The following is a 25,638-nucleotide window of genomic DNA, read 5'->3' as shown; positions in this document are numbered from 1 at the left end:
TCCAAAATCTTTTTTTCAGAGTACTTATGGGCTTGCATGAAACCAGTTTTATCAATAAATTAATTCATGGATCTGATCGAGTTGCAGAGTTTGTAGATGCATATGATAAGGGAGGGGCACTGCTGCCTTGTTCTCTGCATTCTTCAGGAGAACTAAAAGTAGGACCGGAGGACAGATGAGGGCACAGATGATACAGACTGTCCTATAAACTCTGCTAAAGCAAATACTGTGCATTTTAATGTGTCCAGAGGAATGGCTGAAGGATGAGACATGCCCATGGGATGGGGCGATGTGTCCTGGGAAACAAGGTCTCTGAAAGGAAGGTTTTGCTGTTAATGGATGTCAGCTCTTAATATGATACCAGGACAAGTATATTCCCGCTCCCTTTGGCCTGCAGGAGCAGAGAGATCCTACCCAGCAGAAAGGATGTTATTTTTCCTCTGTGTTTGATTACCCCAGAGAAACTCCTGGAATGTACTAGCCAGTTTCAGAGTCACCAGTGCATGAAATAAATTGGAAAGATTCAGAAGAAAAAAAAAATCTGAAGACTTTGAGAAAACCTCTATCTGTTTAGTTTATCAAAGAGAGGGTAAGGAGGTGACAACCTATGAATTCCTACCCTGGAAGAGTAATTTTGATAATGTATCCTTCAACCCCCTGAGGCAAAAGTATAGAAATGTGTTGGCAAGATTTTTAGGGTGACAGATTGGGACTGAAAATTAAGTAAGTGCATGTTTTTAATAGCAGAGTAATTTTTAAAACAATTTACATAGGGCTTTGGTGTGTTTCCTCGTATCAATAACTTTTTGAATTATGTTTACATGTGTTTTTGAAGAATATGGAGGTATCAAAGAGAATTTAATTCAGGAAAGTCTGAGTCTGTGGCATAGAGCATGTGTGTTAATTCTGTTGTTTTGGTTTGTTCGGCAGATACGTTGACGATGTGATCAATCGCATTGATAGGATGTTCCCTGAAATGTCCATCCAGCTATCCCGGCCAAATGGGACCTCGGCAATGCTTCTGGTGAGTTGGATCATTTAATCTCTTGAGATGGATTTCTTAAGGGATTTAATTACTGTTCCTAAAATGCAGGTTATCTTTTTTTTTCAGAAATGTCCTGTTCTTCATTTCTCACAGGATTATAGGATCTTTCTTGCTCTTAGGCAAATGAGCGATAAAAAGAATTTCACCTTTAAATGAAAGATATATTACTTTGTATGGTTAAACGTGATTGTACAAATATGAGTGCAAACTCAAATATTCGCAACGTTTTTCAAGCAGCCCTGGCAATGAGTGAGTCTTAATCATCATAATTAAGAAGGAAAAGAGTGATGAGAGGAAGAAAAGAAAGAGGAAACCAATATGATTTAAATTTGTTCAAATTGTTCTTGGGTCAGTGAATTTCTGTTATATGATGAGGTCAAGAATTTGCCTTTGAAGTAAATGAACGGTAAAGGCTGGAATAGAGATAAACAAGCCCAATACGTTCGACTTATTTCTGCCTGACCAAGCAAGATTTCATTCCAGAAGAACCTATTGTTCATATCCATTTTCAGAGGCAGCTCTTTGCTTGTAGCAAGAGAAGTCTTTAAAGCTTTTACTCTAAGACAGCAACGTGAAAGTGGAGTCTGTAGCGTGGCAGTTGGATGCTGATTTTCCTCTAGTAGGGTGAAAGGCAGAAGTCTCACCTTCTGCCAAATTTTAAATAAAACTAGAAAATATACCATATACACAGGTGAAGAACTGAGGCTGGATCAGTCTTTTCCATCTCAGAATTCTCATGGCACTTCCTTAGTTTTTCCTTTCTCACACAGCCTATTCCAAAAGGCTTGGGTGTAGTGTACATGTGAGTAAATTTCTTGTTTCCAAGCAAATGGTAAAATGAATCCGACAATCAGATATTTTGTCAAAACAAAATTGTTGAGTCAATATAAGTTCAACGTTAGAATTGCTCCTTAGATTTTACATTGTTTTTAGAGTTTGTTGACTTTAAAACACTATTCTGGTTAGATTTTTGCCTGTATAGTTCAAATGTTCTATTAATTTCTCTATAGTAAGTATAGCTGTGGTTATGTTTAGTTTTAATTAATCAACTGTCTAACATCCCATTATTAACTTTCTTTGAACAGCCCCAAATTTGCAAGAGATTAACTGAGTCAGAGGTTAAAATAAACAGCTGGCATTAAACATTTAATCTGCAATTGTTGGATTCACGAAGTGGAACAATATATTCCAGAAAAGAATTGAATTAATCAGTGGAGTCTTAAGAAGCTATAAGTCTTGGAAGCTCTTGCATTTCCTCTTAAGCTGACTTTATATTTAACTATTTTGCTATAGAAAAATGTCTGGGTTTACTTCTTTACTTTGAAACCCTTTCTATTCTCTTAGAGCCCCTCTTTAGATATAGTGCCTTCTACTTCTGGTGACTTTTTGAGGTCAGAAAGTGGATGATGCTTTTCAAGATTCAGGCACGATTAGGAAATAGGGTAAATTATCTTGGATGTGACTGATAAGGAATAAGGTAGGGTGGAAGGATGGTAACTGTAAGAGAAGCCCCTTTTACAAGCAGTAGTAATTTAGCGATTTCCATGTTGCAGTTGCTGTCTAAATCAAGGTTATTATTGTTGGTACAAGATTGCAGCCCTGTACTGAACCAGTGGTATGCATGTTTTCCTTGGATCAGAGATCAAAAAGATTGTTTTTAAAGTATTTTTGTATGTGATTGTGTGATGGGTTTATCATTTTTTCTTTTAGGCAGGTTTTCCCTCTTTCCCATCTGTCTCAGTTGATGTTGCCAATATGGCACTTTCCATCTGGCCCTGACTGCTACAAAAGCTTTTGCTGTTTTCAGCCACAAATCATTGAGTGAAAGGTGCTGCAGGACGGGCAGCGTGAAGAGCACCTCCCCCAGAAGAAGGGAGGTTTCTTCAGAACCTGTGATTTCTCACTCTGAACTTATCCCAAGTTAGATTTGGAGTTGCTCCCTTGGAGCAGTGTGGTTTACCGCAATACCAAAGGATTCAGATAATGCTTATTTTATTTAAAAATAGTTCACAACCCTGCTGTTTGTCCAGAGTTAATTAACTAACTGTATAATCTCAACCATTTTCATCCTTGGACTGTTAATATTATACATGCTGCTGGTCATGAAAGTCTTTGATGCAGAGGTCTAGTTGTTCTATTCAAACATCTTTAAACACAATCATTCCATTTACCAGGAAAAAAACATGCATTCATCTCCAAAGGCACTGGTAAGCACTATAATATATTAAGAATGTGCAAATGAGTGGAAGGAGATGGGGAAGAAGAGGAAGGGCGTGCCTGTGAGATTCTTTAAAACTTCAGAATAGCTGGAGATTTTGCCAAATAAATCATTCGTAGGACAAAATAAAAAAAGACCTAATGCAGAAAGTTTCAGCCCCAGACTGTACGACTTCATGTGCACATGCAAATCAATTTATGTCTTTAGCTGTAGAGGTGGGACTCTCACGATTTAAGGTTCATCCGGTGTTTCAAGAGGAATAATTACTAGCACTGTGAGCCAGCTGGGCTCACCCTTCTGGCGAGTAACCTCTGTGTGAAGCTGGGTTCTTCCTAACGGGGGTACGGCTCCTGCATCAGCCCAGAACCTCAGGCAAAAAGAAAAATAAACTATTCCTGAGAGCATAAATGCTGTGTCTTGAAAGGTTGCTGCCTCCTAGTCCTTTGAGGTTACAGCTTCCTCCAGACAATAAGGAGAGGTTTTTTCTGCTTTAGATTTATACACAGCAATTGTACCTCATTAGTCTGGATTTATGCTACACAGACCAAACACATAAATAATTGAAACCTTTCAGAGCTGTGTGAAATCCTCAACTGATTTTAAAAGCAGTTTATCATGGCATTTCAAGGTGCTGTTTAATCCCAATCTTCACTAGTGATTTTTCAATTAATCTTTTAATCGCACTATGCATAAAAAAGACTAAACATAGAATTATATCAGCTTTAATAACAGTGTTATGCAAAATTAATTTCCAGCAGCAGCAGAGGGAACTGCGGACTCCTTAAGGTTTTTGTGAGATTTTGTTGGTCAAATGCCAGGAATTGTAAATAGATAAACCTCGTCTCCTATGTTAAGAAAACATGAATTGATTTTTAATTAATGAGAAATACCTAGATTTTTGCTTCTTTCGAATGATTAGTTGTATTCCTAGATATACATTATTTTTTCTAATAGATTAACTTGTTGGGGTGATTGTTTCACACACCTTGTTTCCATTATCAAAATAAATGATACGTTCTTTTTCAGTGCGAAACACTTAAATGCTCTGTACAATTCATTCATTAATATCAGAAATATTTTAGAAAACAGTAAACATTAGCCCCGTTTTCCCAGCTGACAAATATAACTTCCTTAGGCTCCTGCACTCAGCCAGTCCTAGTCAGGTGCAGATTTTCTTGTCTTCATCTGGGAACTACTTTGTCTTTAAAATCATATATATAAAAACACTACTATAGAAGTTGCAAACACGAGGTAAATATTTTTACAGATAATTAAATAGTTTTCTGTAATTTCAGCTGTTTCTAAAGGATAATTATTTGTATAAGTTAACTTCCAATTTCAAAAATGGAATTGTTTCTGCCAAACCAAAGCTCATGGCAGAAAACATGATTTCTTCTTTTCATGTTATCTTAGAAATTTTTGATGAGAAATTAATTTTTTTAATGTATACTGATGCCTAGATTTTAATAGATCTCATACAAAAATATGAAACTTGTTTTTATACAATTTTATTAATTCTCCACATAATCAGATGCATTTGCATTTAAACTTTCAAGTCTTGTTCCAAGCATTTTAAACAGTCTGATTGTATGAAATGGGACTGTATTAATTGCAAATAGACATCTGTTCTCTAAACCAGAATACTTTCTTGTGTCTCATTTTTGTTTATCAATGTTTTACATAAAATCATTATTATTTTCTGTTGGAAAAGGGGATTCTAAAATGTATTGTTTGCCCATTAAGAAAGGCCCTCAAACTGATTTTTGTTCAAGAGACTGTGATCTTGAAGAACTGGGAGAAGGGGGGGGAAATTTGCGAAGTGATTTGAAGTAAGTATTGATGTCTTACTTGATTGGAAACAATTTAATGATGTTCTTTTCAAAACAATCTCTTTTCTCCGAACCTTTTATCAATGTAAGCGTCCCTCCTTACTGGGCTGGTGGCTTGTTAGGAAAGGAGCGCACGGTAGCACTGGATAAAGGTAGGCAGGTTCATGGTAGGGACATGGATCTGGTGATCACGTTTGGTGGCTTAGACACCTAATTTTAGGCACATAGGATGAATACTCATTTAGGAACTTACTCTCTTGGAGACACTAGCTGGGTTTTGGTGTTTGATGAAGCTACTGGGATGTTTAAGGATGTTTTGAGTGAGCTGGATCTTGAGGAATCACTTCTGAGCTCATGGTGGGACTGTTGGTGCTTCACAGTTTCTCTCTCAATCTTGAGAGCCAGCATTTAAAAAGCATTAAGCCAGTATTTGAGGTCACACATGCAGAGGAAGAATGTCTTGAATCAATGAAGTATGTGAGCAGGGTGTGGCAAGTAAATTGTAAATTATTCTCTGCTTGTCTAATATAAGAATGAGGAAGGTGAAGAAGGGTCTTCTAATGGGAAAGTGAGAAGAGTAGAAAAAGTAGAGAAAGAGCAGTGAGAAATTTCCTCAGCTTTGCTCTCTCCACAGGGCTCCTGTGGCCCAGGACTGCTGTCCAGTCCCAAAGGTTCCCAGGTCTGTGGCGATACTCCCGTGGATTTATATTCTGCAAGATCAGAGATTGTTTTCATCCCTGTAAAATTCCTATGTGCTGTAATTTGAAATGGAAAAAGAGACAGAATCCATTTCATCATCTGTAGCAGTGCTGGACTAGGGTGACCCTTCCCAAACTGTGACTGGCCACTGACAAAATCTCTCTTCTGACCTTTGAACAATATTCTGTGCCAGTTTGTTCGCCTTGTTAAGAGAATATGCCATGTTACCGAGGGAGAGGGTCACCAGCTCGTCCCTAGTATGGCGAAATCATTTAAAGTCCTTCATTTATGTTGACTTTTTATCATGCACTATTGCAATTAGGTTAGAGTAATGAAAGGTAAATTCCAGCCCTTACATAAAAAAAGAAATCCTTGTAAAGAACCTAATTAGTATGTTTGTTTATTTAGACTCTAATGGCTTAATTGCATCTTATCTTGCTATTTACAAATAGGCATCATTAAAGAATAATGAGCATGTGAGGGAAAGCTCAGCAGATGAGACATAGGAAAAAAACCCAACTAGTTGAAAGTCTGGGTGGGATTTTTTTTACTTTATTTTTAATACAGAACCTTACTTTGCAGTATACAGAACTGTTTCCAGGCATTGTACTGGTTGGTAAGCTAGCTACACCAGTGGGAGGACAAGCTTATGGCTGGCTCCATGGCGAGGAGCAGGTGTCTGGCCTTTTGCTGGAAATACGTACAGCTTGGTTACATCTCTGGTTTGGTGGTGCCTTACTGTTTTCTAAGGTGAATAAAAAACGCTTACAAACCTGTGCTCCTTTTTATAGAAGCAGGGAGGTCCCCATGTTAACTGAAACTAATGTTTTCTTTCTTTTAGCTCTGCATTGCAGAGCATCTGCAGCTCAAATCAGCAGCAAATTCCCTGGGATGCTGAGAGGAAATCTGGAGCTTTGGGAATTTTTTGTATAGAGTTGGAGCTTGGTGTTTTCAGCGTACTTTTTCCTAATGTCAAACTTTTAAATAAATTTTAAGAAGAACATGTGTTAATGCATTTTTAAGTTTTTTTATAAGAGGCTTTTTCATTTGGCATCAGTTTCGGTGAGAAAGCAAAATTCAAGGGGGGGTGGGATTTCAAGCTATTTCCTCCAGGCAGAATTGTGACCATGGTAAATTAATTTTGATCCTTTTAATTTCGTAAACTAATTTTGGCCCCAGTTCTTACTTATTTTGAGAGGTACTTCCTTCTTTTCCAATCATAAGTAATGTTAAATGGGAACTTTTTTTAGTAGTCTTACAAGAAATTATCTAAGCCATTCTCACTGATTATTCTGTTTCCCTCTCCCCCTTTCTTGGCATACAGTGTCTGTCATATGCTCTTTGAGAATTATCTTGGTGATAGATAAAATATTTTTAAAACTGGGATATTTCAAGAAGATTTTTATTTTATATATCTTTGTCAGAAAAGCTGCATAATATTGCAGATTTCAGTCAGCTGCCTGTCCTACCTTCTTCTGGAGCTTGCCATTTTAGGAAGCAGGGGATTTATGAATAACTTAACTGTCTGAATTTAGTATACTTTAGTTAAAAGGAAGTTAGAAATACATTGTTATTACACAGACCAAAACAGAAGCTACAGAAGTATTTAACTTGCAGCTGCTCCATTTTCAGCTCACAGAACTGTGGGGCATATTTTTTCATTCATATTAATTGAATTTTAAAGTGACCTTGTACATGTATTGATTTGAATTAAAATTTTCTACATCAAGGACGAGTTGGCATATATCCTTCAGGCAAAATATTAAAAAGCAAAGTGCTGTCTTAACACGATATCGACAGAATAAGTTGAAATTTAATAGGAAAAGTTGGCTTAGAAAGGAAATTGTTGCCTTTTTGTCACAATTGAAAGGTATCTTCTCTGTATAATGAAAGAACTGTCACTTGATATCTGTGGAAATGCAGGGACATTTCAATCCCCATTAAATAGGGACCATCTGGGTCAGTTGACCTCCAGAAGGAGAGACCTGCACTACTGGAGCTCAGAGTAGAACTACCAAACTACTTTTTTATCAGAGCCATTAGGTTTTTATTACCTTCTTTCAGGTGATCTGTAGGGACACAGTTGTATGACTATAGGTGTAAATTATATTCCATACATAGTCCTCTTCTGAACAGTTAGCTAAGTTGAGCAGGCATTGAAAGAAAATGGTTTGCTGGAAAACATGAAGTGTAAAATAAGGTTGAGGTGAACCTCAAGAGATGAAGTCCTGAGAACAGTTACAAGTGTTGATTATTAGAGGAAAAAATAAAGGGCATCCCATTTATTGTGTACAATACGGAATGTGCTTTACCCTGAAAATAGCTCTGGAGCCTACTTTTGGCTTCCAAATCTAACAGCATCCTCCAGTCTAGTGACAGGCTGTTGTTCGTTCTTTGTACTACTAGCCTCATTCTTTCAATGCTGTTAAAATGATGAACTATAATTTCTCTAAGCTACACATAGTTTTACAACATTTCGGCTTCTGTCAGACTTAACTAATGATACAGTCCTACAAAAATCATTTTAAAGTCCTGATCTCTATTCCAGCCAGTATGAAACCTACAGGAATCCCATGTCAAAACAACAGTGGCACAGGAATGTTTTCTGTTTCAGGGCTGGAGCACTGTAAGAGCTAATTCAGAGAACCCAGCACTAACCCAGCCAAAGCTGCAATGAATTCTATCATTCCTTTTTGTTACTACGATGCCTGGGTGTCCCTACTCCTGGAGAGGAGCCCCCTTGTACATTGTCTGAGTTGAGATTGCAACACTAGTGCCTCCCTCAGGGAGCTCAGTCTTCGATACCCATCTAAGGATGGGTGTACACAGCTTCTGACATACGTGGGAGACACTCTAACCCCGCGGTTTGACATTCAAGGGTGATCAAGGCTACTGTTCCAGACCAGTCTGTACAATTTGACCTTTCAGTACGGCATGATGGATGATAGCTGGGGTCTGGGTAGCTGTGATGGATTCTGGAAGTGTGAAGTGAATCGTTGGAAGGGTATGAAAACAGATGACCTGGGAAAAGGCAATGAGCTCACGCGGAAGCACTTTGGAAGCATTTGTGCAGGTAGATGTTGTGGGGAGGTTTGAGGGCAGCAATAAGTATATTCAAGCACATTGGTGTGCCAAACATGGGATTTTTCAGCTTGTTATGTTCCACTGTTCACTCTGAGGATTTTCAGGAACATCCCACACAGGCTTCAGATCAACTTCATCCAATTTTTTTTCCACCTGGCAGGAATGTGAGATACATGAATGCAGAATGTAAGGGAAGAGGAGAGAAGTGAGCATCTACTACGGTGTGTGAAGGCAATGGAGACAGAGAATATTATACATAAAGCCTGGTCTGGGTGTTTGTAGGGCAGCCTTTTTGCTCTTCCATTAAGATTTGTTTTCTTTTTGGTTAAAATTTTTTCTTTTCCTCCTCTTAATTTTACTGTAGGTGGTTGATGCCTAGTGTGAAGTTATAAGAGTCAGTTCTCTCAGTAGACCTGCATCGTAGCGCAGTGCCAGTCTTACTAAGGTAGAAAAATAAAACCTGTTAACTCTAAATGTGCTGACAACTTTTTTTCAAAAGTAACTTTTCTTCTTCTGAGCAGTTATGACAAAACTGTCTTTCTGGTTTCAGTGGATGATCAGCATCATAGATTGGGCACTGCCGGGTCATGACTTCGTAGTTTTAACTTAGTGGATAAAGTGGCAGGTGCTGAAATAATTCTGCCGATTTCCTTTATTTGCAGACCAACTAGGTGTTATTACAGACTATCCTAGCAAGATACTACATTTAGACCCAATTTCATAGCACCTGATGGTGAATGTGGTGTTCCACACATGTTCAGAAAATCCCAATCTATTGTAAGAAGGAATAAGAAAAAGCTATTCATGGAATGCGCGTGGCTCAGGCCTTGATACAGGTTACCCTCCTTCAGCCTGTAACATTTTTCTTCAAAAACTTACCCATTCTTCTGACCTGCTTTTTCTCTTTGCATTCTTGCAGAATTATGCCTAACAGCCTGTCTTCTTGAAGTATGTCACTGAGTCTTTTTTTTCCTTCTCTCTTCCCTGTCCTCTCTCTTGCTGTCAACTTGTTCTTCTCTGTTGTTTAAACTTTTCTCTTCTAGAGCTGCTTTTTCCATGTCCCGTGCCGAAGAGTTGTCATCAGCTCTTTTCAGGATTTGTAACCCTGTCCTGCAAAATAGTGATATAATAAGCGGTATTTACAGTAGTTTGGGTAACTGTTCTGCAAAGTTGTGTGTCCTCACCCCATTCCTACCACCACTTCCCCTCCTGACCCTCCTCCAGCATGGTCCCTGCATCACCTTTGAGTTGGAGTCTTTGTGCCAGGTTTTCTGGCTTCCTCCTTGGGGGGAAAAGCATCTTGGCACTTCAGAGTCGATTTGCCGTTAGTCTCTTAGTCAGCATCAGGCTGAGGTTACTTGGGTTGAAAGAAGGTGGGAGACAGGAGTCATTAGCAGGAGTTAAAAAGGAAAAACACATAAGAAATCAATAAAGATGCATATTGACTGATTTCTCTGGGTGTGGATTTGTCTGCTGAGGTTAGTAGTAAGAACACAATTGTTCTAGCATGCGTTAATCTGTCCTGGACAAAATGCTGGAACACAGACAATGGAAAATGAGCTGCTGCTGGTTCCGAAATATTAAAATGAACTAATTGTTTCTTTTTTATCGGAGTTTTATGCTTTTGTGGGCGAGGAAAAGTTCTGTAATAATCTCTGTATAACAAAACACAAAGACAGAATTATTGTTAGACACACATCTTAACAATATTGAAGTGCAAGTCCATCTTTGAAATGTAAATTGATTTTTAGATTAAAATGACTTCATTATTGCATTTTTGTCAATACTATAATTTAGGCTTATTTCTGTTGTTATACTCTGACTGACCCCGTATATTTTCCATGATACTAGTTTTTTTTCTTTACACATTACTGATTTCACAGAGGAAAATTAGACCTTTGAAAATCTAACATTTTTACTTTTTAGCTGTAGTTTCCTTTTAAATAATTTTACATTTTTATTGGACCTAAAATGTTTTCCATTAAACTCATGGCATGCTTTCAAAAGCTAGCATTAGAAGAGTCTGATTCTGCTTTCAAATTATTTTTCTCTAAGTGGACTTACAGCAGAGAATATCAAATACATCGAAAATAATCACATTTGCTCATTGCTTTTGACAAGTTATTGAGTTGTGGTGTTAATAAAATTGAGAGAGTTGCTTGGCAGTGTCATGCCTACACAAGGGAATTCTGCGAATTCATACATTTTCAGTTGCAAATGAATGTTTGTTTGTTCTGCACTTTATAGTCTAGCTCTTCCTCATAACACACGCAGTGGGTTTATATCTTTTTTTTTGGTCTGTCTATAAAATATTGAAAACTGAAATTGCATCAACTTAAGCTGTTAACTTGATGGTCTTGTGAATTCAGACACCATCGACTCTCCTTCAGCTTGTTTTTGTCCTTCTCTTGTTCTTCACAGGTTACCTTAGGAAAGGTGTTAAAAGTGATAGTGGTGATGCGAAGCCTCTTCATTGACCGGACAATAGTAAAAGGGTACAATGAAAATGTCTATACTGAAGATGGCAAGGTAGGTTGTTATATATCCAGCAACATTAAATTTTATTTTTACCTGGTATTTAAATGACAGAGAACAGGAATCCCATCACAAGTGTGCTGGAAATATAAAGCTGTCAGAAGACTCTGTGGATGCTTTGCAGAATGCTCCAGTTTAAGTTTATCATGCTTTGCTTGGGTTTTTCATACCCAAATGTCTGACTTCTAAGCTGTGAAGCCCTTGCTTGAATTTGTAATTTATCACCTTAGACCCCAGTTGCCTTCTTAATAGTGTCTACTGAGAAAACATTTTTTCAGTGTACCAGCACATCAATAGCCCAAGGTTCAGGTTTCTCTTTTCGGAGAGCCGTTGGGAAATCTTGGGCTAGTTTTGTGCTCAACTTGATAAACGCATCTGTGAGAATCATTGGTAGGCAGTCCTCAATAATTTGCTTATCAGTAATAGCACATCTTGAACAGCAGCTATTAAAGCGAGCGGTACCTGTTTGCACGAGTGATTTGTTTTATGAACAATTCACCCTGCTTGAACCCTCAAATTTCCTCTGACTGCACACACTCCATATGGCTCTCTTTAGTGCATCACAAGATGTTAATGGGACCTGACGGCCTTCAGCTCAGCTTGTTTCTCTTTCCAGGGTGGAATGGTCTCTCTTACCGAGACATCCGCCAGGACTCTCCTTTGCCAGTAACAGTTCTAAATACCTCCATGTTTCACATTTTCTCTCTGGAGCTTTCTCTTCTGATTATGAAGCCTATTAAAATAAAAAGTTCATTATATCAGGATGAGTACTTGGCACCCATAGGCCATGTTATAATGAGGTGAGACTTTTTTTCCTTTCAAAAGTGATAACTGTGTTTTAGCGCACAGAAAAGCACGTTGTGTACTGACCCAGGGTTCAGCGGCTCTGAGTTTGAACCTCCGCTCCCTGGAAAAGGCCAGGAGCTCATGTGCTGAAGGAGATAGCACAGCTGTATTTCCCAGGTGAGACATTCTCACTCGAAGGGCGGGGGATTGGCCTGAGAAGTAGTGAAATAAAAATTGCCTGATTTTGATTTGCATTATTCAAATATGCAGGTTTAAATGCCACTTTGCCGCAGAAGCAGCTGCGCTATACTCCCTGTATATTAGCATATAAATACAGACTTATAGCACCAGCCCCTCTTCACCCCAAGTTCTGCTCGGAAGTGAAATGAGAGTCTGCCTAAAGAGCAGTGACAGTGCTTGATGGATTCCTGTGTCACACTTCATTTGGGTGTGCTCATTTTCTCTGATGAATCCAGTTTCCTTTGAAACTCCCTTGAAATATAATAATGCTATATATGCTGAAAAGCTCCAAGTAGAAGAGTTCCTTTCTGAAACTTGGCATCTGGCGTTGGGCTTCTGTTTAGCTCAAGGTTAACTCTCTTGAGAGCCATAAACCATTTCTCTGTCATCGTTTGCTGCCAGGGGGAGAGCGGGACTCACCGAGGCCAGCTTTGGGCACGGGGCACTAACCTTTGTCTGCTGTCAGTGGGGAGCAGTTCAGCTTCTCCGGAGCGTCGGTGCTAACACCTGGCTGCTTTTCTTGCTTTAAGCCAGTCTGCAGGGGAGCCTGTTTTCTGTGTCCAAAGCTGGGCTGTGGGACTGCTCCCACGAGGCTGCACGAACCTGTGACCTTTACGTGACAGTTCGCTGTTCCGTTGGGCCATCCCAGGGCTTTCGCAAACCTGAAGGTCTGCGTTTTAGGTATAAATAGGAACATTTCATTTGTCTTAAGTAGAATGGGAGTTGCTTCCACTTAAATCGTGAGTAAATTTGGCTTGGGAGATTGAATAAATGCGTAGCTTGCTAGTTTTGCCAACTGGAGCACATATTGACAAACAGTGAGCTCCCTCTTTTTCACTAATTAACTACGCTGGTAATTGGAGAATAAGAATAAGATTGTGCTCTTGCAATGATTGGCTTTACTTATTGTGCCTGCTGGGAATGAGCGATTACAGTCAATTGCAAACATAGTCCATTCCAATTCCTTCTCTGTCACAACAGCTGCTGCTGGGAGAGTGCTCCAGTGAGGTTTCACCATTCTGTTCTAGCTTCTTAGTTTCTAACCTGCTAGGAGGGAAAATGCACTAGCATTCAGAAGATACATAGAAGAGTATGAAAAAGGAGATCAATGAGTATCTTCTCTATTAAATAACAAAAACATAGAGAACCCTCAGGGTCACAGTAGGAGGTGGTCCTTTTTCCGGTGGGCAGTTTACACAGTAATTGCTGAATTTGGGGGTTTGTAAACAGCAGAGATAAGATTAACTAGGTGGTGTCATAACAATATGGCAATTTTGAAGCTCCTGTCTTTTCTGTAAGCCACATTGAATACGGGACGCTGTCGTCCTGTCGTTTTGCTTCTTTACACTTAAACAGCTGAACGAGAGTCTGTTGAGTAACACTCCTCACTGCACAGGGCAGAAGGTCCTTTAAGTAACAGAAGTGAAATTCAGTGGGGGGTTTTCTCCAGGTAGACTGGGGTTTGGGACAACAAAATATATTCAAGAGTATCCAACAAAAAAGAAATGGCCATTATCGGGAGACTGAAGAATCACACAGACAATAGGTGAAAAATGGACTGTGCAGAGAAGAGGCCAACGATTTGCTTTCAGATCAGGGGAATCATCATTTATCTCTAAAAGTACAACCGTTTTGGCAAATTGTGCATTACTGGGAAGAAAAAGGGAAGAGAGGAGTGCAAACAGGAGAGGCATCGATAGTCTTTCTTGTCCATTAGTCAGGCAAGTCTAGAATAAAACAAATATTTCTCATAGTTTCTCGTAGCTGTGGAACTGTATGTGGTGGCACACTAGCAGTTACCCAGGAAAGCTGACATTGCCTTATCCGGGTTGCTGTAGCTCGCTGTCTGCTTGTACAGTGTTTGTTGTAGGTTGACAGGTACTTACATGAAAGCTTCACGTGTTTTCTGCTGTGCTGAAATCTAGGTAAATTGAGTACTCCCTCTTGCAGATTTAAATACTTCCAAAATTAAGGTGAAAAAATAGAAGTCTTAAGCTTGCAGTGAGTAAAATAATACCCTACGTTCTGGGGTTTTATTTTCAAGCTTTGCTTATACACACAAAGAATCATTGCATTTCTTCAAGTGCTTCATGCACTTCTCCCGTGAATTATTCACAAACCCTGCAGAATATGTCTTTGCCAAGTTGCCAGCTGCATAACTTAGACATTTTTGGTGACACTTTGCAAAAACAATAGGTGAGATCTGGCAGCCTCTGTCAGGTCCCGGGTTCTGGATGCTGATGGCTCTGCAGTCTCTCTTGCTTACCGTACTAACCCATTGCGTCCACCGAATACTGATGCATTTTAATTAGCCCCGCGGTTTTAGCGATGGCACCGTGCCACCCTCAGTTCAAACTCTGACATACTCATTGTGCACTGGAATTTAACCATGGATAGTAATTAATTACAAGTGTTGTTCTTGATTCCTGAATAAATGAAGCTTTGCAGCTCACCCTTGTAGGGCAGGTTTATTGTCAGCTGAGCCATTAGTAGCCCGAGTCTGCCAATAAAAATAAAAACATTTTGGGATTTTTTGGCATAGTAATACCTTGCTTTTCTTTGGATGCAGAGACCAAGAACCACCTTGACGGGGCCTATTTAGAGTGGTACTTAACATCATACCTAGCCAAATTCCTATTTTGGCATCTTTAGATTTAACTAAAGAAACATAAGTGTCTCTGTTGAATTATCATGTTAAGGAACTTGGGCTATGTTAGTGCTACGGCTTCATTAATTACCCCATATCAATAAGAAAAGGCAGCTTTTAGCCTCCTAGCGTAAGAGAGGAAAAGAAATAGTAGTATCAAAGGAAAGCTTCAAAGACAGGCAGAGCTGTCTCTCGGGTAATTTCTGATCCCTGCATTCTTTCCACTTCAAAGCTGGATGTGTGTGTGTTTGGGTGAAGGGGGGGTTGAATCTGATTTCTCTAATAAGTGTTGGCACCGGACCTGTTTGATATTAGATGCAGAGAACATTCTGATTTGTTATCGCCTTTGAAATCGTTCAGACGACCTTCAGAAAATGGCCTCTTGTTACTTATGCTGGGGGTGGGTGGGGAGAGTGGGGCACTGGGAAAAAAAGCCCCAGTTTAATTCACATGCAGAGGATGCCCTGAAATTGTGCTTTCAGCAGTTTTTTAGTTACAAATGTGTGTCTTGATTGAAAGTGAAAAGTTGAAGAATAATAGACCTATAACGATGCATTCTTTAATCCGCCTCTGCCTTAATCCTCCGTTTCAGGGGGAAAGGTGGGCAGTCATTTAGGATGTATGCATGTGGTTTGGGAACCTTTTTTTTTTTTTTCTTTTTCTTTTTTTTTGTATTAACTTGGATAACAACATGTCTGTAAGACAGACATTCATTACTTTTTCAGCTTTTCAATCTTTATGCCAACTAATGAACATTCAGAACCTGTTGGACTCATCTTAATGCAGCATCTTAAGTGGACTTTTTTTGAGTCTAACTAGAGAGGATCACATACTTGGTTTGATCACTAGAGATTAGCAAAACCACATATACATTCCAATTATAGCAACTCTGCAGTCAAAGAAAGCCTTAAATTACAGGAAAACATTTTTTTTAAAATACGTATAAATTTTTTATTTTCAAATGTAGACTTTTCTAATATGGAAATGCGATGCTTCCTTCCCGCCAGGCATAGGTCTATTACACTGTAAATCAAGCTCAGGTCCAAGTCCGGGCTGAACCCCTGGTGGTGGACTTAAGAGATAAGTGTTGTGGGTTTTCACACAGGTTCTTCATCCCACCCTAAGAGTCAGTAAATATAAAAAGGTGTGTAGGTACATGCCTCGGGGTAGTTCTGTCTTTGTCTGACCTGGAAGAGGCATGGGGACATCAGCTGCCTTTTGTCTCACAGCAAGGTCAGCCGTACTAAGCCATGAAACATCTAGTGGTTTTTGAAGTCTTTAGCATCGCCTCCTGTCCAGACTGAGGTTTGGGCACTCAAGTTTTACTTCTGTACCAGTATTTATAGTGTTACTCTTTAAAGAATGGGAACTTCTAGCATTTTGACCCTTTTTAGCAGTGGGAATTAATCACTTGGTCAGCATCCTTCCCCCTCTAGTGCATTTTACTCACTTCATATGACTTCCTTCATTTCAGACTCTAATTTCTGTGCTTTTCAGAAGACTTGAAAATTCAGCTAGAACTTATGGGCACTATCATAAGACAGAATTAAAATAATTAGTTGTACTTTATAGTAAAGGAGATAAACCCCCATTGTAGGAAAGCATGTGTCTGACCATATTATCAAGCACTGGAGGAGCTACACCTGCTTCAAAAATTCACTCAGAAAATATTTTCTTTTATCTAGACTAAGATTCCTGAAGGCTCATGCTGTAACAAACACCTTTTATGTGACAAGTTTTGTGCATATGGAATTTTTGAGTACGGTGGGATCTGTAGGAAAGAAGTGATTTGCAAGTCTGGGACTGATGGAAATTCCTCTTGTGTTTTCCTGCTGCTTTTCCTTGACAGAGTACAAGATATTCCACAGGGCTGGGCTAAAAGAGCATTAGCATGTCAGTTTAAATTGTTTAATGTGAGCCATTTGGTTGTTTAACAAGGACAGCCTTACCTTCTGGTGTCAGGGGTTAATAAAACTTTCTTCCGTTTTGTTCCTTTAGTTTGTCGATAGTTGAGCACACATTTAAGTCATGGATGTGTGCAGTTATCTGCAACCTTAAATCTCTTTTAGTGTGATTTTTGTCTGCAAATGTAAATGCAGTTTCCTAAGGGATGTTTTATTTAGCCCCGGTAGACCACTGCTTTGGCTTAATTCAGCTAAACGTTCTTTGTGTCGTTTGTAACTGAATCACTTATTTAGACACAAGACAAGCATGAACTTGGTAAAAATGCCCTCATTTTGGAAACTGACTGAAACTGATGAATATTTGCATACATCAGCCACAACCCCAAACAAATGAAGATTTTGCTGCTTTTAAAGAGAACGCATTAATTCAACAGGTCTTGTATATATAATTTTTTTTATTGAAGCTGTGATGAGCTATGTTCATTCTTCACTGCAATGCAAAGGAAATCTTATATCATTCCCTCTCTTGGATAGCAGCAGGTATAGGCAATGGGTCAAAATAGTGAACTGAGAAATATGTCTCCATAGGTCTGTTTGCCTGCTCTTTTAATTTGAACAGCTGCTTAGCTTCTTTTTCTCTGTAATCACATGTGGTAATATATAATTCTTTTTTTTTTCTTTTTTCCTACTGTAGCTTGACATATGGTCTAAATCCAACTATCAAGTTTTTCAGAAGGTAAGTCTCACATCATTTCTTTCTTACGTAATGCATATAGGAAATATGTGGAGTTTATTTTCAATATCTAGGCCCTTATGTAGAAGAATTTATTCCTTTGTCATCACAACTTGCAGATAACAAACAATAATCTGTAATAATGGAAAACTGTGAGTAGAAAAGGAGATCACTTCTGCTGTTACTTCATTTGGATTTATTTCCCATCACAGTTCCAGTCTGTGGTTTGGAATAGGAAATTGGAGATTATACTACTATAGCCTTAAAATTTCTTGAGGAATCTTCAAGCACTCTTTTTTTATGTCTTTTGGGAGAGGAAGGACTGCTTCAGGTTCATTTGGATTTTGTTTTGTTGTTTGCATTGGTTTTGGTTTCCCCTCTCTCCTGAGGGTTTGAGTTTAATAAATCAGTAGAACTCACTTTCCAAAATGAGTTTGGAAATTTTTTCCATGGTGTTATTTTGCCTGTTTCTCTTCCCATAATGGTGTGAGCAAAAGGAGTAACTTATTGAAAGGAATGAAAGTAAGAAAAGACCGATGAGAGAATGGGAGCACTAAGTATGAAAATACTAAGGATGTTAAAGTGTATTTTGGAAAGATCTGTATCTTGCTATTTTCCAGGCAGGGAAAAGAAGATTTCTCTTTGAAGGCCTCTTGTCAAAATGCTGTAAGTTCAGATTGATCAAGGTTTAAATTCTGGTTTCCTTACCTTCGAGCCACAGTTCAAGGAGCTTGAGTCTCCAGCTGGTGCACTGGCTTCCTTTCATCTACTTCTGCAGTTTGTGTAACAAATGGGGGTCAGAGCCTCAAAAGGGCATAAAAGCAGGGGTCAAAAGTATGGTATATTGGCTGTATTTGTGCATCTTCCTTCCAAGATTTCAGATGCAGTCAGAAGGGAAAGACGTTTGACCTCTGATATTAACCTGCTAGAGATCAAAGGACAGCTTTTGGGGAGGTTGGTTGCTCTCCCTCTCAGCCCAGCATTAAAGCAAAATTTTGCTGCAGTTGATTCTTTACCCCAGAGATTAGTGGATTAAATATTCTTTCTTTTTTTATTTGCTCCTCAAAAATATTTAGTGTCAAGTAGGGTAACACAGCGGGAGTTAAAACAGCATATATCTTAGTAACTTGTTTATCAGGATGCTTTAAAGTAATTTTTGCAATGGAATAGATTTAAGGTTCTGTAATTAAATGCATCGTCTCAATTTCCCCGTGTGTGTGTTTGGTTCTAAGCTCATTTGGGCATAAAATTCTACTCCTGGATGGTTTGGTTTAGAACAACTTGGAAGAGTTAAGTCATACTGCCATAATTTCTGCTAAATTATAATAAATCGTGAGGGTTTGATTATATAATTTTAATTGTCTATGCAGGACAACAGAGGGGGATAAATGTACAATTTGCTTAGAAGTCCAAGTTAAGGACTCAGGGAGCACAAATACATAGAGTAAATTTCTCTTCAGGTCCAGGTGATGGCCTTCAGATCAAAAGTGGAAGAGGCCAGTGAGAAAACATGCCCCTCTTACTGCTGCCTCTTTGGTTGCATTACAGATAAATAAGAATCTTTATTCTTTTCCTGAGCCTCTAAAATAATATGATGCGACCTGAATATTAAGTTCCTGTTCTCCAATTCCTTCTCTGTAAATAATACCAAATGCATTAATATTTACCAAAAAAAAAAAAAAAACCACCAAGAAAAGGCTGCAGGAGAAAGGGTTGCTTGTAACAAGTTGAAAAGCTGTCTGCATTTTTTATAGTAGTTTTATACATTTTGTTACCAGATCTGTCACTCTGTTACCTTGGGCAACTTCACCTCTCTTTGGATCAGTTTTCCGCATCCCTTAGGCTGGAGTAATACTTGCTGACTTCACAGGAGCTATTGCTGAACTGGTTGCAGGGTGCTCTCATGAAAAATGTGATAAAAATGCAAGGTGATGGTACTTTCTAATCAATACATTCTGTACTATTGAGCTGAGAGTTAAAGAAGTTAAGGCTAGGACCTAAGTCAGGTTTTCAATCAGGTGATAGAAAATGCTGTGGTTCAGCATAGTAAGTTTTCTCTCTCTGGGGCTGTGCTTGTTTTTTTTTTTTTTCTTTATTCTCTGAAGCTGCACTTGTATCCATTTATAATACCCAGGAATAGTGATTTAGCAGTAGCAGAATAAAGGAAATGGATAAAATAGTATTAGAGAAACTATTATACTCTGTTAGTGGTGTAGGATCTGTACTGCAGGATCTTCAGAACAAATGTTTTCATGCCATTAAAAAATCATCAGTAAATATGTCAGAGCATATCTGAATGTTCCTGAAACGTGTTTCTCATGGCAGTCACCAGGAACGCGGTCTGGAAGTGCTGTGCTGAGGAGAAATATGGATGAGTAACTGCTCCCACCGAGGAGGCTGGGTAGCCCTTTCGGCTCTACCGCCTTTAAGAGTGTAAAATCAATCATCCCTTTGAAGGGCAGGGCCGTTTCTCTTTAAAAGCTGGACCAAGTTCTCAAACCCTGTCTTCAATGATAATACAACAACATCTGGAGCTCACAAGGTACCTGCCGGCGGTAGCTGTGGGCCTGTCAAATTCTCACAGGGCTGCAGCATGACTCTCTAGGTTAAGGACCAGAGACCTCTGATCTTCAATCCAACCCTGTCAAACAAAGCTAAATTTGTCCTGACTTTTTGTTTGCAAACGTTGGCTGTGTCAGCAAGCCTTTTCTCTCGCCTTCTTATTAGGCAGGATACCCGAGTGTGTATAATTTGATGGGGGACGACTCCCAGAGGGCCCATTACTGTTAAAGTGTACAGTCATTTTCTAAGTTCCCTGGAGACTCCTTGAGTCTGGTCCTGGGGTGAATAAGCTTTATCGGCTTTGAATCCACCAGCAGGGTTAGATTCAGAGAATGGAGCTGGGAAATAAGAGAGGGAAGGCTGAAAGGGCAAAAGCACAAGGAGCAAAGAAAAGGTTTTTCAGACTTCCATGTTGGTCTGACATTTAAGCTCCACAGGAGCAGCAACTGTTTTGATCTTAAACCTCTTTATTTTAACACCTTCCATCTCTTCATCCACTACCACAAGAGGAAGAACAAAACCAGAAATAAAAAATATTTTGGGGCTTAAATCTTGGTGGGAAGAAGAGTGAACGTGGGGGCTGCATAACCCCAGGTCATTGTGCAGAGTATTAAAAAAAAATAGAGAATGGTGCAATATTCATAACTTTGCATTCAAAAAAGAGGCAAAAATATAGAATAGTGGAACTGCGCTCAGCAGATGAAAATGGGAGAGGGTGTCAAACATTAACTGTTTCATTTATCAAGTTGCTTAGTTAAGAGCAGCACAGCTGTTTCAGCCGTGTGAAGTCATATGCATAGGCTTTAAAGCCATATATTTTGTTCTGATCTTGGAGTCCCATTCTTATTTTCACTTAAATGGGCTACCAATTTTAGCGTGCCACAAGCTAGCCTTGTTTTGGTTTGATGTGCTTCTTCCCATGGCACGTTTTCACCTAAATTTGAGAAGCTGTTTGTACCTCTCCAGCTGTTTGTGAGCTGTGTGATCCCAAAGTGATGCAACTGGGAGCACAATTTCCACCACTACAAGGGCACATAAGTATTGTAATGTATGAAGATGTATTCTTGTCGATAATCTCGGAATAAAATCACATGCCAGATGAATTCATGCATGAGACAAATATTGGGCTATTGATGATGTCTGTTCAAGGAGAGGAGATGGAATGTTCCAGGGTCACCTGCTCCTGGGCATGATCAGTTCTTGGCTCCATTCAAAGACCTGCTTAGGCGAAATAAAATCTCTATGACCCAGTCCAAACAAGCAGAACAAGCGAAATAAAAACTTAAACACTCTGTGAGCTCTGAAAACAAGTGATAAATCCCACGCTCCAGAAAAGTCTGGTAGTGCTTTACTGAATTGTGAGAGGGGAAAGATGTGTAAAGGATCTGTGTGGAGTTCATCAGTGCTGTATTCATAGAGGCACCATCTATCATCCTTCCGAGCGCCCCTGGGGCACTGGGTTCTGCGCTTCGGGTTCCCTCCAGAGAGACTCAAACGTGATCCTGGAGAGACGATTGAAGAGTGGGCATCCTTGGAAATGAACAAGGCACTTGGGCAGTTTTCCACACTGTAAAAAGTCTAAACACTGATAAAATAACTTCCTTTTTTAGTGCTGTGATCATAAAATCATAGAATGGTTAAGGCCATGAACTTAGCAGGGTTTAGAAAAAAAAAAAAAGAAAAAACTTTCAGGGGATTTAGAGAATCCCTTTATATTAGATGGAGTTTCAGTGCCATACTTGAGGGAATAAACCAATAAGTAAGTGGCAAGGAAAGTTATGACTCTTCAAGGAAGTTTCGCACCAACTTTTGAAAAGCATATTTACTGGCAGTGAGATGAAGTACTAGAAGAGAGAGACAGCTTCTGTAATTTAGACATGTGATATTTGTATTTTCCTGCTTTAGTTTTTATGCCAGGTATAGGTTCACACGTGTATGGAACATACCTGGTCTGTGGTGGAGTGAAGCTATACCGTAGGTCCTTGCTTTTCTGCTTCTTATTCCAGTTAGAGGAAGCACTTGTTCAGCTTTCTCAACCTGGAAATTGCAGAATTTATTTTTTTTTAATTTGACTGATTTTTCCACTGTAGGAATGCTGTGTGCCTAAGAGGTGTCAAGGCCCAATAATGCCATTTTTTGGTTGTGTCACCTTTGGAAAGCGCGTTTTGGCAGAGCAGCACTGGCAAGTGGATAAAGAAATGCTGTGGAAATGACTGGTGTTGGTTTGGTTGAGACAAATAACAGGGATTTTATTCTCTGCTTGTCGCAGGGTGCTGATCAGGAGCTATTTATGAGTGTACGAGTGGGCAGGCAGAGCAGTGGGGTGCAAGAGGGAGGTCAGGAGTCGGTGTGGAGTCGGCGTGTCCCCACTGCCGTGGGGCAGAGCAGTGGCCTGGGCTCAGCAGCCCGGTACCCGCACAGCACTGCGCGCTTCCTGCGGCCTCGGCGCTCACCGAGAGCGACAAAACGTAGGATTTAATTTGCACAAAGTCGCAGTGAAGATTAGGTTTAATCCGGTATCAGTCTGGTTTGTGTTCCTGATAGACACAGTGCCCCAGACAAGGGAGCAGAGATGCATTTAAGTACATGGTTATAGTCAACTCGCATTTGGAAGTGAAAAGAAGAAAAAAGAAAAAAATCTCAGACACTATAATTAACTATTAACAAGAAGGGAAGTTTTCTTGTTCGAATTGAAAACAAGACTGTGCCTCGTGAAAGCAGAATCATTTCATACAGCTTAAGTTGGTTTAAAGGAAAAGACCGAATCGGTCTCTTTGCCAGGTTTTTTTTTTCCATGTACCTGCAGTCTCTTTTCTGTGTCTCGGAGTGGGAACATGCTTAGGTAAACAATAGCTATTTTATTTAGCAAAATTGTGGCTTCAGGAGATTGCCTTGTTGTGACTTTCCCCCCCCCCCCCAGACAAAAATTCCAAGTGCTTTTCAATATATGAATTGTGAAATATTGAGTTTTTCTGCAAGATCACTTGAAAATCTATTTCAAGGTCCAGAGCAACAGCTGTCCCAATCAATGTCTGCTCTTCTGAATGTGTTCCTGTATAAAAACAGGTAGAGAAATTAGAAAGTGACAGATAACTTTGATAGCAGTAGGTAAGGTATGGCAATAAAAGTGAAGTTAATAAAATAAAGCCCTGAAACGTACAAAATGTCATCCTACACCCAGAATAAATTAGTTTGTGATTCCAACTTGGCTGGAAGAAAAAGTGTGTCCCTTAAGTGAGCTGGCGCATATGCAGTTTGTTTTGCTTTGCTTTGGTGTGAAATCGTATTGCCATTAGTAAAGCTGGGTATTGATTTATTTTTTCCTCCTCTTTTTTTCTTTTTTTTTTTTTTTTTTCTCTCTTTTAATCTTGGGCAGTTTGTGCTTTCTCTCATCATCTCTCTTATCCTGGGGGGGGTTAGTTCTTCCCTCATTCCCAAGCACTGCCCAGTTTATCCTTTGCCCAGCTCTTTGCTGTTTGACATCGTGTTGTTTGCTAGTTTTGGGGGGGTCATTCCCCTCCTCCTCTTCCTCAGGTTTGACACCCGCTTTGATCTTTTTTAGAAGCACTTCATCAGCATTTGCTTATGGTAGAAATCGCCTCCTTTTTGTTCAGAAAACATTGTTAGTGTTCTAGCAATGCTGGGATGGCTTTTATCTCCCTGTGGAATCTCATTAGCTTTACATTACAATAGGAACAGCATATGTGCAACTTTGCCAAAGTGGCCAGTCAATTTAAATTTGTTAATAGCAGTATTTTTTTTCAGCAACTTTCTTCAGTGCCAAGAGAAAACAACTTTGTTGTTCAGGAAAAAAAAAAATTACAGTCTGTTAGAAGTAGAAAGACAGCAGAAGGAGAGCGGCTGCTCATAAATATCTTCAGAACTTTCTATTCTTTGACATGTCTGGTACTATCCTATAAAAGCACTGTCTTAAAAGAAAAAAAATTCACATCGCTAGTAGGGCTTGGATTACAGTCATTTCTGAACGTGACATGAGATGTGTTTAAAAGAAATGACTGATTTTGAGTTATGCTGTGCTATTAATGCACAGTTAATCACATTATTTCTGATTTTTTTTAATGTGTTCAGTGGTTATCTATACATGGCTTAAGCAGGCTGAGGTCCATTTTGTGAATATTTTTGCAAACTCGCCAGAATGTGCGCAGTCCCAAAAGTTTTCCCTTCCAAGCGTGAGGATCTGGTGTCCGTGTTCACGCTGAATGGAGCTGCGCTGGATTCAGGCGTGTGCACCACCGATGGCGAGCAGAGTCTGTTTCTAAAATTGTAGTGTAACTTCAAACTGGATTCAGTGTAGGACAGACTGATTGGATGGAGCGTTCTGTGGAGGAAGTTTGTATGGTGTGAATTAGAGCCTGTCTATACATGGATTTATTCAGGAATACATCATCTGCAGATTCACCTCCCTGAATAGCTTCAAGCACAAGGCTGTTTCTCCAGTGAAAGTTCCGAGCGCTTCAGCACAATTCACATTGCTGAATCCGACTAAATACAAATCAGGAACAAGTGGAGGGAGCTGGGAATAGCAATTGTAATTTCAGTTCACAGTTTATCTTACTCAAAATTTACTATAGTATAGAGACAAGCCCTGGGAAATATAGAGACAAGGCCTGAGAAGAGCACTACTTCTCTGTGTTAAAACTAGAAAATACAATTTAATCACTAACTAGAGGATCACATACTTTGTTGGATGCTTTGATATTACTGCTGAGGACTTACAAGATGTGAAAGACCTCTCGTGGTTGTTTTGTCTGAGTTCTTTAATAGTCCAGCCCAAAGAATTTTGTCAATAATTTCTGTATTAAGCCTAGAACTTCTGAGAAGAGTCGAGCTGTTGACTGTGCTAATGGTTTAGGAAGCTCTAAACCTGCAGCTGACAGACTGAATACTGCTGGTGAATTGTATCATAGCTGTCAGAAAGTGTCCATTTCCAGAATAATTTTAAAATGGTAGTGATTTTTTTTAAAAAAAACCCAAACTATCAAAGCATTGGTTGGTTTTCTGGATTTTTTTTCTGTAATTATTATTCTTATTATAAATATACCTTTTATATGTATTCTGTCTAGCTGTAATTCCCAGATGTAACATATTGTTACGGCTCTGTCTGGGAAATTAAAAAGCTTTCTATCAGAAATCTTTTAGTAATGCGAGTATTTATAAACCATAATCATATTGATTAATTCCTGCTTTCAGAGGAAATGAAACTGAGAGCTCGATTCCTGTTTGTTCAAACAGGAATCGAGCTCTCAGTTTCATTTCCTCTGAAAAGACCAGAGTAATTTAATTCCATATGAAGAGAAGCATACTAATGTTTTTTACATTAAAATGCATTTTCAAA

The 25,638-nt window shown here is 39.2% G+C and overlaps 1 protein-coding gene across 2 annotated transcripts in view; it reads left to right on the top strand.

Moving 5' to 3' along the window:
• Positions 1 to 25,638, top strand: part of MED27 (mediator complex subunit 27) — a 91,975-nt gene that overhangs the window by 62,424 nt on the left and 3,913 nt on the right. Inside the window, exons 4-6 of one of the 2 annotated variants that reach the window (XM_074161187.1) lie at positions 931 to 1,024; positions 11,297 to 11,404; positions 17,682 to 17,723. In XM_074161187.1, coding sequence (XP_074017288.1) covers positions 931 to 1,024; positions 11,297 to 11,404; positions 17,682 to 17,723 — 244 coding nt within the window. The remainder of the gene's footprint in view (positions 1 to 930; positions 1,025 to 11,296; positions 11,405 to 17,681; positions 17,724 to 25,638) is intronic. The other variant, XM_074161188.1, reaches the window with a different exon arrangement.

Source organism: Numenius arquata, chromosome 19 (genome assembly GCF_964106895.1).
Source record: "Numenius arquata chromosome 19, bNumArq3.hap1.1, whole genome shotgun sequence".
Lineage (NCBI taxonomy): Eukaryota > Metazoa > Chordata > Aves > Charadriiformes > Scolopacidae > Numenius > Numenius arquata.
This window is presented reverse-complemented; position numbering and strand designations above follow the sequence as displayed.